This window comes from Ahaetulla prasina, chromosome 1, assembly GCF_028640845.1.
Source record: "Ahaetulla prasina isolate Xishuangbanna chromosome 1, ASM2864084v1, whole genome shotgun sequence".
NCBI classification, from domain to species: Eukaryota; Metazoa; Chordata; class Lepidosauria; order Squamata; family Colubridae; genus Ahaetulla; species Ahaetulla prasina.
The window spans coordinates 52,175,605-52,192,371 of NC_080539.1; the positions used below are offsets into that span (position 1 = coordinate 52,175,605).

Consider the following 16,767-nt stretch of genomic DNA (forward strand, 5'->3'; position numbering starts at 1 on the left):
GATTAGAATTTTAAAGGTTGCATAAGCAAGCAGCAACTACTACTGATGTTGGCATAAAAAGTACATGCTGATTTTTTTCCTTATAGCAAACATCATATCATATCATAAATATAATATGGCAGGTTTATCCTGCCCAGGTTTTTTTTTGTCAGTGTTTGACACATTAAGCATATAAGAGGACCCCGAAACTCTTTGTCTTTCTGCTTTCCCAATGTATAAACAGTGTCTAAGTGTTCCATTTATTCTCTTGAATGCTTTACTTCCATTATGCTACTACTCCATTCAGCAATCAACTTTTATCTTCATATTTGAAAGTATGTGTAATTCAAGGCTATTTATCACTTTCAAGCCTATTCACTTTCTTTAAATCAACAAACAATTAACTTCCCTTTTCATTGATATATATTATTCAATGACGTGCTGAAAAACCACAATTTGACTTGTACACCTCTTGCTGGGCATAAAGTTTCAGTATGTATCCCAAATTTGTTCATTGTTATTTCTCAGACACTTTCAATCAAAAAATTGTATCTCCCCAGGCACACTTAACAAATTAATCTCTTTCTAGTTTTCATTCATTCTTTTACTATAGTAAAAGTGTTCATCCAGTTCTCAAGCACAGATGGAGTGTTCACACACACATTAAAGAAGTTGCACAACCATTACATTTCTCCAGTAACACCATATGAGGGCAGATTAATACCAGTCCTTTTATCCTTCAAGAAATTGACAGAGACACTCCTCTTCCGTAAAGCTACACTGTAGCTCAGGGTTTTTCAACTTTGGTAACTTTTAAGATGTGTGGATTTCAACTCCTAGAATTTCCCGGCCGCTATGCTAAAACTTTTTCTTTTTTATGAAACAATTTAGATTTATTAAGTTTTAATCTCAGATGGTCTAGTTGTTCTAAAGTATTATACAGCAAGCAATAAATGTAATAGAAAGAAATGTACTTTGCATATGTAAAATTATACCGAAGGAAAGATTTCTCGTGTACCTGGACTTGAATTTCTGTGTGTAGGAAGCTTTTGTATGGAAGAAGTATTCAGTCCTACTATATTCCATTTGCTATCAATTATTTTCAGTCCAATAACAGTTCTCCTCCTTTGTTCTACCACTTCAACTGCTGCTTTATTAAACTTAGTGGTGGGGAGCTTCCTCTGAAAGCTGAAGCATTAAAATCATAAACTCTGATCAAAGTGCATTACATTGCTGGCTGCAGATTCCCTGTCTCTAGATTGCCATAACTCAGGGGTATCAAACTTGATTTCATTGAGGGCCACATCATTGTGTTTGACCTTAGGCATGGCTGGGCATGGCCAGCTCGATGTCACTCGTGTCAGGGGCACCTGTGGTGGCCAAGAGCTAATGCAGATCTTCTTTCAGTTCCGCCCTCATTCTCATAATCTCTGTGATGACCTGGGGCTTGGTACAAAGACAACACAGCCAGAGAATAAATACATGTCCCTTTATTAGCTTCAAACTTTGCCCCCAGTGCTCCTTTACTCTCCGATCTGGAGAAAAACTCTTCTTCAAACCTGTAAGCAGACAAAACTTCCAACTATAAATCCCACAGGGCAAGATAAGGTAATTAATCCGGTAGGGCAAGCAAGATAAGAAGTCCAGACTTGAAGTAGCACGGCAGTAAATCAATCAGTTGGGAGGATGCCAGGAACTCAGATAAAGCAGCTAACATGAACTCAGCGTTTGTTCCCAACAACCGCCCCTCCCATTTGCCTCCCTTTTAAACTCCAGCTCCAGGTATATCTTGTGAAGGGAGTCGGGGCCCTCTCCTCCCTCGTAAGCCACGCAACCCATGTTGGTCTCTTCTCCGTTCTTCTCTGTGTATCTTAAAATGAGGAGGGGATGGGCCTTGGTCTTCATCAGAATCCCCCTCCCTTGTTCTATCTCTCCCCTGCTCTGCCCAGCCTGACTTTGCCCTTCCTCAGTTTCCTCCACAGCCAACGGAGCCACTCTCTCGCTCTCTGTCAGCTGTTTTTTATCTCAGAGTCAGACTCCGACAGGGGCATGACAATCTCCTTCCTTCCTTCCTTCCTTCCTTCCTTCCTTCCTTCCTTCCTTCCTTCCTTCCTTCCTTCCTTCCTTCCTTTTTCCTTCCTTCCTCCCTCCCTTTTCTTTTTTCCTTCCCTCTTCATTCTCCTTTCTTCTCTCTTCCCCTCTTTCCTTATTATTCCTTCCTTGCTGTCTTCCCACCTTCCCTTCTTTTTCTTTTTCTTTCCTCTTTCTTGTCCCTTCTTGCATGCTCAAATGCAAAAGGGGAAACATTTATCCTTTTGTTTTGTTTTTAGTTTGTTTTGCTAGCCCTCGGCCAGCGGAAATGGAGCTTGGGGGGGATGTTGCCCCATTTTTGGTCGCAACAGCCTTCTGCAGTGTTCTGCCAGTGAAAACAGAGCTTGGGGTGTGTGTCCTCCCAAGCTCTGTTTTTGCTGACAAGAGTTACCCCGGGCCAGTCCTTTGCTGTTTCCAGGGTGGTCCTGTGGGCCAGATCCAAGCACCCTGAGGGCCACATTCAGCCCATAGGCCTTGAGTTTGACACCCCTGCCATAACTCATCAATAGGTGAGATGATTTGGAATGATGAGTTACATTCTACAATTGTGTTAAAACAAGTTTTTCAATGAAATAAATGCCTAATATAAGAAATTCTTCAATGTTACTTTTTAATTATAATTAAAAATGAAATATAAAATATAATTAAAATTATTTCTAGGAAATAATTATTTCATAGAATATGTTTATTGTTTATACATATTTGATAGTGTCTTTCACATGTTTTGAGTAACATGAACTATTGAATTTTTTAGATTATGCCCAATTACCTATAAATCAAGAAGACAAAAGTCTTGAAAACAGTGCAAAGTCTTGAAAACTACTAATTTTCTTATATTCTTCTACAGAATGACAGGAAGGGAGTTCTTTACTCGATTTCCAAGTCTTTATCCATTTTTGCTCAGTCAGTTAGAACAAATAACCAGTACAGCAGACAGGTAAGAAAACTCATCGTTATGTATCACAACAAACAGTTAGAGAAGCAGAAATGGGTTGGTAGGATAAAATTCGCTGGATATTCTTCAAAAATTATTTGGAAAAAGTACTTCAGACCTGGCATGGTCACGTTACTTCTCTGCTATTCATAAAAAAGACTAACTTTTTGTTTTTTTAGGCATCCATGTCAGCCTGAATAAAAGTGTGGTTTCTTTAAGTAGTATTTATTACAGTTTATGGTATTTTTGTTTGGAAGCCTGAAAAATGTAGGTTGCCTTAATGATTAGTTCTGAAGTACTTTTCCCTTATCAATTTTTAAATTACTCACAACTCTTTCGAACACTTTTTAAAATCAATTAATTATTCTCTTCATTCTTATGTATTTTTTTAACATAAAAAGATGACATTCTGCATTAAAATGATTTAAAGATTAATTTTAAATTCAGTTTTATATTCAAATTTTAAGACAAAATTCACATTAATATATTTTTTTACCGGTGGTTTTGAGACTCAGCTTTCCTATAGAGAAAAAAGTAGTTTAAATATGTTTAGTTTAGTTTACTTTATTGTCATTGTACCTCGTACAACAAAATTAAATGCCATCTTCAGTGTACATTATAACTATAAAAATAAAACATTCTATACCAGTGATGGCTAACCTTTTTGCCATTGCGTGCCAAAAGCAGGGGAAGTGCGAGGCGTCGCGTGTGTGTGTGCCCACATCCATAATTCTATGCGTTCCGCCCCTGCACATGCGCGCGCTCCCCCCGCTTTTGGCACGTGATGGCACAGTGGGCCCAGTAGGTCCGCTTTTTGCTCTCCCCAGGCTCTAGAGCCTTTCTAGGAGCCTGGGGAAAGCAAAAAATGGGCCTTCCCACCCCCAAGGCCATCTGGAGGTAGGAAACAGCTTGATTCCCTACTTCCAGTGGGCCCAGAAGGCCCAAAAACGGAGCTGAGCTCGTGTGCCCACTGATATGGCTACTCATGCTACCTGTGGCACGCATGCCATAGGTTCGCCGTCACGGTTCTATATCATTGAATTGAAAACCCGATATTGTATTAATATTACGTTATACAGTAGAATTCAATATAGTTACTGCCCTTTATTCTTTATGTTTTTTTCTTGCAATGTATTTAGGTTGTGTGCTTGTGTGCATTTTAAAACATGTAAAAGTAAATAAATTTGGTCCATGACTATGAAACTCTATTCTTAACATTTGGCCCTTTATCTATATGAACATTCAATTGAGAAAGCACTATTATAATTAAGACAAACTTTGCATATTTTCATGTAGTAAAACTAAAGAGTTGAAGCTTCATCCAGGCTTATTTCTCTTGCTCTTGGTCTTGAGTAAGCTGTATCCATCACCAATGGACGGCACATATTCTGCCCTTAGCATGGCTTCCTTTGTTCCTCTTATTTTGAGGTAAGTTGTATTTTTTAATGCTTAGTTTTCCTTGAGAAAGTTTGTAGTTAATTTTCTTATGCAAAGTATTACTAGTTTAAAATATTGTTTTCATTCATTCATTTACAGCATTTATTTTTTTTAGTAGATGTAAGTATAATGTAGCATGTCTGTGGAGATTCTCAGATATTAAGGTCATCATTGTCCCAAAGGTGCTTTTTCAAAAGGCAAAAGTAAAATAGAAGATTAATTTTCTTTAGAGCCTAAACAAAGTGATTTTGCAGTAAATTATCTAAGGCACTGCAGTTATTTTTCTGCCTGTTTGATTACTTTATGGATGGCAATGATGGTTTTGAAGATCCAATTGTGTGGTCTTCCCATTGCCTTTCAAGAAAAGAAATAGCCAAGATCTAGCTTAGTTCATTAGGAAACCCTGAAGGTTCGGTTGTATACACTGAATGTTGCTGAAGCCCTGCCTACCCGCTAGACCCCACCCTTTTTTGGCCTCCGTGTGTTGTGTTTTCGGGCTCCACACCCCCCGTTTTAGACCCGTTCCAGGCTGTGGGGATCACCACAGCACAGCGCCACCGATTGCCACCTTAGTGTGTTGAATTTTTGGCCTCTGGATGCCACGTTTGTGGCCTCTGTGCATCACATTTTTGGCTGGTTCCAGGCGGCGGGGATGGGCGGCGGTCCCACACCCACACCCACACCATTGGACATACCATTTCTAATTAGATCTTGAATACTTTCATTTCTCCACATGGAATTTTTAAAAATTGAGTTAAAATTTGCTGTGTTCTAAAAGAATTATGCATAAATCATTTTAATCACAAATCTCGGTAATTTGTGTGGTAAAATCACTTGGTTCTCCTTATTAAGTGAAACAACTCTTATTTATTATGATATTAAAATTGCATTTTAATTTAGTAGATACTATATGTAAGCATGTTTACCATAATGTAAATACCACATGGTTGGTTCTTCTTACTTTTCTGTCTCTAGTACATGGAACACTATATGCCCTTATTTGTCTCTTTTAGCAGTTTTGGTCTGTTTTTACTACATGTGGATTTCTATCTTCTCTTTTAAATGCCGGTTAATTCTGATTTACTTTGCATTTATTTTGATTGATTCATTGTTTGCTGTAGGTTTTGCTACAGGCATTATGCTTTCAACAAAAGATATGGTATTAATTCCATTGCACGATGGGCTGTAGTTCTTAAATAGGACTCAACTTTAATTGGTTTTAAAAGCAAACAATTAAATGATTGGTTATTGCTAATTTTAATCAATAGAGGGAAAAGTCAAAAGCGCTTATTAATTGCATATTAGAAAAAAATTCCCAATAATAAGAGCGACCCAGAATGATGTTGGCTCCTGTTTGTTGGATGGTGTTCTAGCGGGGCTCCATTTGTGGTTCCATCTATTATGGTTACTTTAATTTGAAATCCTGTATAGAGCAGGGTGTTTAAATGGCCCCTTTGAATTCCATGAAGCAATAATTTCATTCAATCCTTCATTTCTTCATTTCTTCATTAATTTCTGATTAATCTCAATCCCAGAGTAACTTGGGGCAGTGTACAAACACATTAGACACATCAGAATAACAAGGAAGACCCAAAAGATCAAGCAATTGCTTAAGAAAAGAATGTCAAATAAAGAATGGGAATTAGAAATATAGAATGGCAGAAACAATCGGGAATAAATGATATTTAAAAAATACTATTCCCCACTGAATATTATGAATCATTGAATCCTAGAGTTGGAAGGGGCTGAGAAGGGCTTCTAGTTCAATATCCTGCCCAGGGTAAGAATCTTCAGACCATTCCAGACAAATTGCTGTCTAATCATTTCTTGAAAACCTCTGGTGATGAAGCTATTCCATCGCTTAATATCTCGTCAGGAAATCTCTCCTTATTTCAAGATTGTCTCTCTCCCTGTTGACTTCCTTTCACGAGCTCTGTCTTTCCTATAAGTGCTATGGAGAATTTTTCCATCCCTTCTGCCCTGTAATACATTCCGTCATATATTGTAAGACTGCTATCATGTCTCTGCTTAGCTTTTCTCTTCTGTAAGCTAAATTATCAGCTTCCTTTAAGTGATCTTTGTATGACGTTTTTATACAAACTACAGTTCCTCAGTGTTCTTTTACTGTGTTGTCTAGAACTGGACACAGAACTGAAGTGCAAAATAGAGTGGTCATATCATTTCCCATTATCTTGATATCGTGTTTCTCATCCTGTATATGAGAATCCTAACAGTCCTAAATGTTTAGGGTAGTCTGTACGGCTGTCAGAAGGAATAGCTGCTAATATTTTTTTTGGGCATAATGGTAGTATTGGGCAAAAGGGCTAAAATATACTTTTTCCTGTCAAGAGGCAGATGATGTGCATCACTAAGTCGTAATCTATAGCTTATGCCACACACTAGCTCATTCATAAATTGCATTAAGAAAGAATGGAAAAATATTTTGATAGGGCAACTTGGCATTAGTTCTAATATGCAATATTTGATTAAAAGTAATGCAAAAGCTGTTAATTTTCAGCCTTATGAGGTTATAAAATATGTTAAGGAAATAATTAATGTTAATAAATGCTTAGTAATTTGTCAAGTTAAAACCATGACTTTTTGCTTTTAAAGCAAGTTAAGATGTTTTATCTAAATAGTTTTTAGGGGTGGCAGAGCCAATATTTAATGAAGGGGCTTGAAACTAGATGATGTTATGCTTCAAACATGGGGTTTTCATCTTTTCAACTTGGTCAATATTGATAGAAATATAAATATGGACTGTGGATTTGGATGTTGTAACTTGATTAGCTATTTGTTTGCTGAGGCAAGTCATATCTCACCTTGAGAAATGTGCAAATAGCATCGCCCTTGACTTCTGTTTTATTTTGTTTAAAAATAGAAAGTAAATTAAGATTGTGCCAGGTAGAATAGATAATATGTTTCTGAGTCAACTATACATAATATAGTTCTGAGTGCAACTATATGTATGTATGTGTGTGTATGTATATTTCAATGGTAATTTTGTGACTTTGTAATCTGTTGCATTTTGTTTTAGCTCATTATGGGGAGTCAGAAATGAGTGATCCCATTTAAGATTGACTTGAATACTAATGGGGTTACTTAGTTCAGTTTTAATGTCTATGGTTCAATGGTTCAGGTATTTGTGTTGAATATTTGCATAGTCCTATTTTTATTTGCCTCCAAGATAAACCTTCTTATGTAGGGGAAGGGGAAAGTTATAACAGTGGAGAGTGCCAAGTCAGATTCCTTGAAATTTAATTTTAAAAAATGGATCTGTTTGCAGGTTCCATGTTCTCTTAACAGAATATGTTACACATGTTTAAGATTCTCAGTCAGTAAGAGTAATTACAAGGCTCTTAATCAGAAGTAAATAACATGTTTTTTGTGTTTGTTGCTTAAAATTCTTATGAGCTAATGGGAAACAAAATGTAGACTCCGTGATCTTCCACTGAGGAAGAGTCAACTACATCTAGTCCATTTCACTGTTTATTAAACCTTAGTTTCTATTGGGAAAAGTGAATAATCGCATTCAAACTTGACTATTCCGTTGAATCAACTTCACTGTTGCTCATTGCTTTGGATCTTTATATTTAGGGCTTTCCTCAGTGGAAAACATTGGTCACCCTAAATAATGTTTTTCCTAACGTCGCCTATCGCTGAGTAAGGTTCTCATGTACTTCATATTTCTATTGTTGACATCAGGAAAATAACTATAACAAAAAAGCAATTTCTTTTGTTTGTTTTAGAGTAGTTTTGAAATAGGCTCATGTTGGCAGAATTATCCTTTTGTGAAGAAAACCAACGTATTAGTTAAAAAAGAAAAAAATAAATTTCATATGGCTTTAACAAATTGAAAAACAAAGGTAATTGAACTCATATTGGTATGGAGAAATGAGCTCTGTGAAATGCAATAAACATCTAGTTCAGTGTTTCCCAACTTTAACAACTTTAAGGTGGATAGACCAACTACCAGAATTCCACAGCCACAACTTGCTTTTTTGTAGCTCTTCAAGCTAGGAATAGAATGGTGGGTGGGCAGCAGATAGCCAGGCCCAAGCCACAGCTGAGCTCCTGGAGAAGGAATGGTACTGAGGGGTTGGGGGCAGAGTGTTTGGAATGGCAGTGGTGGCAGACTAATAGTGGCATCTTTGCTTGTGAACTGGCACCAACCTCCTTGGCTTGCAGACCTGCCAGTTCCAGAGTCGGAGAGAGCGAGATCTGGCCCTTTAGAGGAAAAGCTTGCCAGCCTTTACCAAGGAGATTGTATTGGCTCTAGCTTTACTAAATGAGATATTGAAGCGGTGGTGTGTCCCAGCAGTTTTCTAGGTTCAAAGGCAATGAAAAATTCAGTTCTGCCTTCTCTCTCTCTTCTCTCTCTCTAATAGACTCTGTACCCTATTACAAATTCCTGAATTACAAATTTGTACTATTTATACTAGACATAGTTTGAATAAAAGGATTTCCTCATCTGGACCAGGATATTCCAGTTAGTTGGAAGACCATAAATAAAACTTCTAGAGTCAGGGAGCTTTACAAATTAGATACGCAAACAAAATAGTATTTTCCCATTTGTGCTGTCCAGCAGCAAATATGGAGACACCTACTACTTCTGAAAGTAGAGTCTATATCTCAATCAGCCTATAAAGGACTAGTTAATTAATTATTACATGACATTCACCTGATTTTGTTCTGAATAAGGAGAATTAAATTGTAAATTACAGAGATATGAATAGAGAAAATTGCTTGGTGTGCATTTCATCTATGTAGTATATTGTTTTGATTGTGTATTATGTAGACATCTTAGGAGAAGCAACATATTTCTTCAGCCAACAGAAGGATTCTTTAGGGCTACCAGGATTTCAGGGAAATCTTATGTGGGCAATTTGTTTATTTTTTTCATGCTCAGGCATGACATACTTTAAAGTTTTTTTTCCCTGAGAAAGCAAAGGTTAAATGCAGACAACACAAACAGAGCATTTACTTCATTACAACATTTATGCTTTTACCTCAAGAATTTCCAGGTGTTGCACGATAAAGCCTGTCTGATTTGCTTTGTTTATTCACTTTAAAAAGGCAAGTCCCTTCAGAGTAATTTTAAGGGGAAATGAAAAACCTTCCAAGTCAATTACAGTGAGAAGAAAGATCATAGAGAGATTTCATTGTAATCCAGTCTTGTTAAGTCTAGATTTATTGTTGGTATTTTTTAACATGAAGGAACCATGGTTACTACTAGCACCTTTTATTCTTGGGAGACTTTATTTGACAATTCAAACAATTTCCTATGTTTACTGTGAACTGCCAGAAGGAAATAGTATGTTTTACAGACAGGAACTCCAGAATCAGATACACTGTTGTTGAATGACTTCTTTGTGACTTTAATAACAAGGAAGCAAAAATAGGCAACCCAACCTGAGGTTTTATGACTTGTTTACATCTGCTGGACTATTATGCAGTGACGCCTTTTTTTCTTTCTACTTTTGCTCAATAAATTTATGTCTGGTAATTTCTGACAAAGAATAGTTAAGGGGAATACAGGAGCAATCAAAAGGTGGAATTCCTTGCTGGAAAATAATGAAATGTATTTCTCCAGTCCACTTCACTAGAGACTTGTATCTAGGGAGCTATATCCTTTCTCCCTTCCTTCCCCTGTAAGTTATTGAAACCAATATTCTAGTACAGAAGAAACAATTGTGCTTTAAGATTAATGAGTCTTTTTTGATCAGATAATACAATACAGATAAAAAAAAATCCAGGACAGTTTTGCTACAGGTTGTCTCCTGATTAGTGCTGTACGCAATTGACTTTGCTTGTTGCTTATGCTGTTCTTGGTTTCTGTAATTTTGGGGCTCCAACTTTAATTTCATAGTCTCATTGCCAACAATTCATACTTGTTTCTTGAAATTTGGCATACTTCAGATTTTAATAATAATCCAGCTTCCCTCTACGTTTCATCCAGATCAGTGAGAAAGAGAGAAACCTCCCCCCCCCGAAGTTATGGATACTTTTAAAAAGAAATTCAAGCAAATTTTAAATGTGTTTAGTAAGAATAACCCACATTCATTTTTTTATTTGTCATTTAACTCTTGGGAAAAGATAAAGCTGCTTTAGATAGTTGCGTAGGGGCTCTTTGTTCACTATCTTGTATGCCTGAAATCTCATTTTGGGAAATAAATCCAAAACGTTGTCCTCTGTCTGCCATAAAGAAGCAATTATTATTATAAGCTGTTTAGAGTCACTGTATCCATGAGATGGGTGGCATAATAAACAAATGAACAATTGAAATGAGTACTTGATTGTGTCTAAAACAATTTCTAATAAGGTGCAAATTTGTCTCTAGGCGTACAGCACCTCTTCATATGTCTGGGCCAGGAGTTTCAAACTGGATTTCTTTGAGGGCCGGATCAGCATTATAGTTCTCCATGGGGGGGGTGGGTGTGTGTGGAGACTGGACTAATTTTTTTTTTTTTGTTTACATTTATACCCCGCCCTTCTCTGAAGACTCAGGGCGGCTTACAGTGTATAAGGCAATAGTCTCATTCTATTTGTATATTTTTACAAAGTCAACTTATTGCCCCCCCAACAATCTGGGTCCTCATTTTACCTACCTTATAAAGGATGGAAGGCTGAGTCAACCTTGGGCCGGGCTCGAACCTGCAGTAATTGCAGGCTTTGTGTTCTTAATAACAGGCTGTTCTTAATAACAGGCCTTACCAGCCTGCGCCATTCACCGGCCCTGAATGGCGCAGCACCCTGCCGGCCAAAATGGCCCCACGCAGCCCCCTTTGCATCCCATTTTGGCTGGCAGTGTGCTGCAAGAGGCTGTGCAGATCGAAAAGGGGACGCATGGGGGCTGTGTGTTGGGGCCACGTGCAGCCTCCACATGGACCATTTTCGGCCTGCACGGCCTATTGCAGCACTCTGTTTTGGCTTCCAGAAGCACTGCGGGCCAGTCCTTTGCTATTTCCAGGTCGGCCCCACAGCCCAGTTTTAAGCACCTTTGATTTGAATTTGACACCAAAGAGAAGGGTAACTTCTTTTGGGGGAAAAGCAAAATACATGCATGGAAAAAGAAGCTTTCTGCCTTCTTGGCTTGGTTATTTGTAGTTCCAGAAGAAAAAGAGTTTAGAATCAATAAATCAGGAAATTGAGCTTGGGAACAGAACTGAATGAGAAAGAAGTGGCATAGGAAAAAAACTGAAAATATTCAGACAGTGCCATATATTGTTTAATTTGATATTTGTGAGAGGCATTTCATGACATGGAATAAAGACCTGCTTTATATAGCTCTGTGTTTGCAGTATTAAGCACTTAATTTGAAATTATTTTAGTTTTTCCTTAATGCATTATACTGTTATACTCACACCTGTATTTAATTTGCCATTATGTAATAAATAATTTTAGATTTCGGAATGCTTATGCTTCTGTTTAAAAACGTCTTTAATAAAACACACTAAATCAAGTTACTTGACCTATGTGTATTTGATTATATTAGTGAAATGAGACTAATGCAATTAAATACAGTGGAATGTAGCTTTAGAGAGGTTATGAAAAAAAAGCTCTCTGAATCATGCTTTTGGAAAGTACCTTTTGACAAAATATCTGGCAGTCACAAACACTGGCACTGTTCCCGTTTTCCATTCTTTCTCCTGAACTGAAGCCAGATTCCTTTGGGAAATCATCATTTGTAAATGATTGTGAAGAGAAAAAATGGCATTCTTGAGTGTACAGTTACTGCTAATTAGAAACTAAACATTAGCAATCATGCCAGAGTTAATTGTATTTGAAAAGAAACATCTACAAGAACCTGTTAAATATAAATAGGGATAATATAGCTTAAATATGGAAGCATTTTAAGATAAATTGTATTGCACTGTTGTGGTAAAATGCTATTCATTTTAATTAATCCTTTTGCTAAGCTGCTCATTTTCTTTCCACATGGTATGTACTTCTACAAATAAGCCAATAAATGAAATGGAAGAACGCCTACATTTAAAGCAAGTGCAAGATTGTGTTAGCATTGTAATGTGTACCTCATACTTTAGTGACTATTTTCTAATGTGTTTGTGGTGCAAGCAGAATTTCTTTTTTCTGGTAATATCAGGAGCACATACCAGTAAGGACCATATTTTCAGAAGTTATAAATCTGAAATGAACCTATAAATCTGCTGATTTGAAAATATGTACAAGATAACGAGGTCCTCTAAATGAAATATGGTCCAACAATTACAATGAAGATTGCCCATACAGTATTAGTCCTCGACTTACGACTATAATTGAGCCCCAAATTTATGTTGCTGAGTGAGAAATCTGTTAAGTGAGTTTTGTCCCATTTTATGACCTTTTATGTCAAGTTTGTTAAGTGAATCATTTCAGTTGTTAAATTAGTAACAGTTGTTAAGTGAATCTGGCTTCTCCATTCACTTGGCTTGTCAGAAAGTCACAAAAAATGATCACATGATCACAGGACATTGTACCCATCATAAATATTGTCAAGCATCTGAATGTAAATCACGTGATCATGAAAATGCTGCAACAGTTATAAGTGTGTAAAATGGTCATGTCACTTTTTTTCATTGCTGTTGTAACTTCAAATGGTTAATAAACGAACTGTTGTTAAGTCGAGGACTATTTTTATTATAAATAAATTATTATATGGCAGAAGATAGGCTTCATATAGAATGATAATATTTTTTGTTCTATACAGTCCAACACAGAAAATTGGTAGCAACTCAAAGCAGGTACTGGCTATGGGGATTCTTGTTCTGTATCCATTTCACAGGAAACAAAATTATTTTGGCTGTAAGAGCACCTTTCTCTTATATTACTTTTACAATAAAAAATACCCCTTAAAAGGGAATTTTGTCTTTCCTTATCTCTAACTGGTATCTGCCTAGCTGAACTTAGGTCAACTGCCATGCCTTTTTAGAACTTGTTTTTATCATGGTGTCATCAATTTATTGCTAGGTGGGATTTGTGATATAAACATTTTTCTTAAGTTGAATGGGATTCATTATATATTAATCACCAGTATATCTCTGTGGTAAAAAGCATAGGTTTCAGGTGAGTATAATTCACATAAATAAAATACACAATTAAAATACAATTCAAGTAGTGCCATCTTGTGGTACGCTAGAAATATGCAAACTGAAATCAACAAAAAGCTCCAGTCAGTTCAAAACAAAGCTATTATTATAATCTCCATATCTGATAAGGTTTATCAAAGATAGTAAGTACTATGTATATAAACCATTTACGCATTTCACAAATTATTTTCAGATGGAATGTATGCATTTGTAAGGATTGCATGAATATTTTCTTGAATATTTCATTATAAATACTGTTTTTGACATACCTTGCATATGCATGAAATCTGAAAAATTCTGCCTTTCTGTCTCCTGACTTCTAGATGTGGTAACTCTCCTGTGTACCGTTCACGTGAACTGGCTGGAAGAGCCCTTGTTCCCTTTGTTATGCTAAATTTGGTGCCACAGACAGTATCTTCTTTGTTAGCCGGCCTTCCAGATAGCACTGATCCTTGTATACGACAGAATGCAGTTCATGGAACACTGTTACAAGTGAGTTTTGCCTTTTTGCATAATGTAGCATTAGTGAAGTAAACATTTTCACAAAAGAGTAATATCCAAGTTGATAAAAACAGGAAAAACTTACGATTAACTGTTAAAAATCAAGATGATTCCCATAATCAAGATATTAAAAATGGGACACATACTTTATTTCAATAATTGAGCTTGCAAAAAATCCCAGAGATCATGATCATTCTCAAACAAAGCAGGAAAGCACTTGATCATGAAGGTGGCTGTTAGACTAACTATGTGACTCTACCTCCCCCTATACTTCCTGCGCCCCCTCTGCTCATCTTTTTAATTTCACATTATTGTACTTCCACTGTTAATTTTCATTGTTTTGCTCTTTTACTGTTGTTATTTTTACATTTTAAATAAATGTTTATGAGTTATTTCAGTTGTTGCACCTTTTGCTAAGTCAAGGATAAGGGAAATCTCAGCTTTCATTTTTACTGAACAGTAATCCCTAGTACCCCAAACCAGCATGGCCAATTGGGTGGGATATTGGGATCTGTATTTCAGCAACCTATAGAAGGCCATTGCTAAGTGATTATTTCAGGCTAACTCTGCTCACATCCTGGAGTTCAATCCTGACTGATCCTGAGTCAAGGTTGATTCAGCCTTCCATCCTTCCGAGATCAGTAAAATGACATGACCCAGGACACTTTATATTGCCTTTTTCTGAATTTCCTGAAGGTATATATTCTGAATCTTTTCAGACACTCTGAAAATATTGCTTTGCTCTACATCATAGAGTTGCATGAAGTACGATTGCAAAGTGTATAGAGGCTTATATAATTTGGAGATAAGATGCAATGCACATTAATGGTAGGGTTTTTCCTTGAAATTGTAATAGAGTTAAGCCTAGTGTCAGCGTTCCAGAAAACCCCCTAGATTTTATTTGTATTATATGATTATTTAAATTCTTTCTTGGCTTCATATGCTTAAGCTCTCATTCTCTTTTCCTGCATTTTCCTGTTTTTTGAAATTTTGCTTTCTATTTTTTGGCAGTAGCTTAGGAAAGCGGCAGCATTTTATGGTGTGTGTCTGTTCATATGGATTATTTTTCCCACGATAGTAAGGAATGGTTCTCATAGGAAACTTAATGTGTGAGGGCATGGAATAAAACAGATAAATTCAACTTTAATGTATAAAGTTACTATTGCAGCTTAGTTTGGGGTCTGCAGTTTGGGGGACTAAGAGCTACACTTGGACATTGAAGGGGCCCAGTCTAAAAAAATGGGTCAGAACCAGGACCAGGACTGCTTTTGGAAAAAAACCAAAAACTAAAAATATGGAAAAATCAAATCACAATAATTAATTTCCTTCACTGTCCTGTTGGTAGGCAGGCAAAACAATTTTTAAAAGTGACATGCAAAAATAGCCAATTATATATAAAGACTGGTCAGTATCTTAGGGTATCTGGCTGCATCTTCTGTGAACATTTCCCCCTAATAATACGTATTTCAACTACCGTATATACTCGAATATAAGCCGATCCAAGTATAAGCCGAGGTCCCCAATTTTACCCCAAAAACTGGGGTAAACTGGGGACTCGAGTATAAGCCGAGGGTGGGAAATGAGGCACCTACCGGTTGGGGAAACCCTCCCTCCCTCAGCTGAGAAGGCTGGCGGCTCCCCCGCCCCGCCCTCTCACTGCACCGGCAGGGCTTCCCTGCGCCGTCCGGTAAAATGTGAAAAAAAAAAAAAAAAAACCCTCGAGTATAAGCCGTATATACTCGAGTATAAGCCGAGGGGCTTAAAAAAAACAAAAAACTCGAGTATAAGCCGTATAGACCCGAGTATAAGCCGAGGGGACGTTTTTCAGCACAAAAAACGTGCTGAAAAACTCGGCTTATACTCGAGTATATACGGTAATAGGTTGTGTAGTAGAATTTTCAGTTAACTTCCTTGGACTTTTGAAATAAGAATATTGCTAATCATGTATTTTTGTTATTTGACTTGGCAAAAGTATTTGACCTGTACTTCTTCATAGCTGATTTATAAAGGCCGATACTATGAATGAATGTTATAATATCTAGAGATCAAAGCAGAAAAACCACTATCCTTAAATATTTTTCGTTGCACCTTCCTTGCAGCTGCTCTTTTTTATAGTTCAGTTTTATTGACCAAGATAAACTTTCCTTTGAAGCTGAAAAAAAAAAAGAGTACTAATGTCAAGTGGAGAGGAAAACATACAAATTATGGCGATGTACTCTTTTATTGTTTTTGTTGTTAAATTTTTACCTGCAGTCATCAGGGAGGTAAATTTTATATGTTGTCAGGTATTCTAAGTCTTTAATATTTAAGCAGCTACTGCACAAAAAGTATCAATGAATCATCCATTTTATGAATAAATCAAACTGGAGTATGCATATATTGATTATGGTGTATAAATAATGTCTTGATTATGTCCTGGGACAGTGATGGTGAACCAAGTGTCCAAACTGGAATGTGCGTGCGTGCCAGATCACCTGAAACCCAAAGACCAGCTGGTCGGCGTACGCATATATACCGGCCAGCTGGTCTTTGGGTTTCTAGCACTCTGGCACACGTGAAGACCAACTGGCTGGTGCGCATGTGCGTGCCAGAAACCAGAAGAGCAGCTGGTGATGGGATGTGTGCCCACAGAGAGGGCTCTGCGTGCCACCTCTGGCACGTGCGCCATAGGTTCACCATCACGATCCTAGGATATTTTCCATCTCATGAGTAGCTACTGTTTGTTTTATAGGTGTGCTA

General features: G+C 37.0%; 1 protein-coding gene and 1 long non-coding RNA gene across 7 annotated transcripts in view; one reads left to right on the top strand and one right to left on the bottom strand.

The window, feature by feature from the left end:
• The window catches only part of THADA (THADA armadillo repeat containing), a 121,335-nt gene that overhangs the window by 60,598 nt on the left and 43,970 nt on the right, over positions 1-16,767 (top strand). For 5 of the 6 annotated variants that reach the window (XM_058165232.1, XM_058165230.1, XM_058165231.1 and 2 more), the window contains 3 exons: positions 2,918-3,007; positions 4,301-4,432; positions 13,851-14,019. In XM_058165232.1, coding sequence (XP_058021215.1) covers positions 2,918-3,007; positions 4,301-4,432; positions 13,851-14,019 — 391 coding nt within the window. The remainder of the gene's footprint in view (positions 1-2,917; positions 3,008-4,300; positions 4,433-13,850; positions 14,020-16,767) is intronic. The other variant, XM_058165233.1, reaches the window with a different exon arrangement.
• LOC131189230 (uncharacterized) overlaps positions 1-16,767 on the bottom strand; it is a 79,168-nt gene that overhangs the window by 14,897 nt on the left and 47,504 nt on the right. The gene's annotated exons all lie outside the window — the stretch shown is intronic.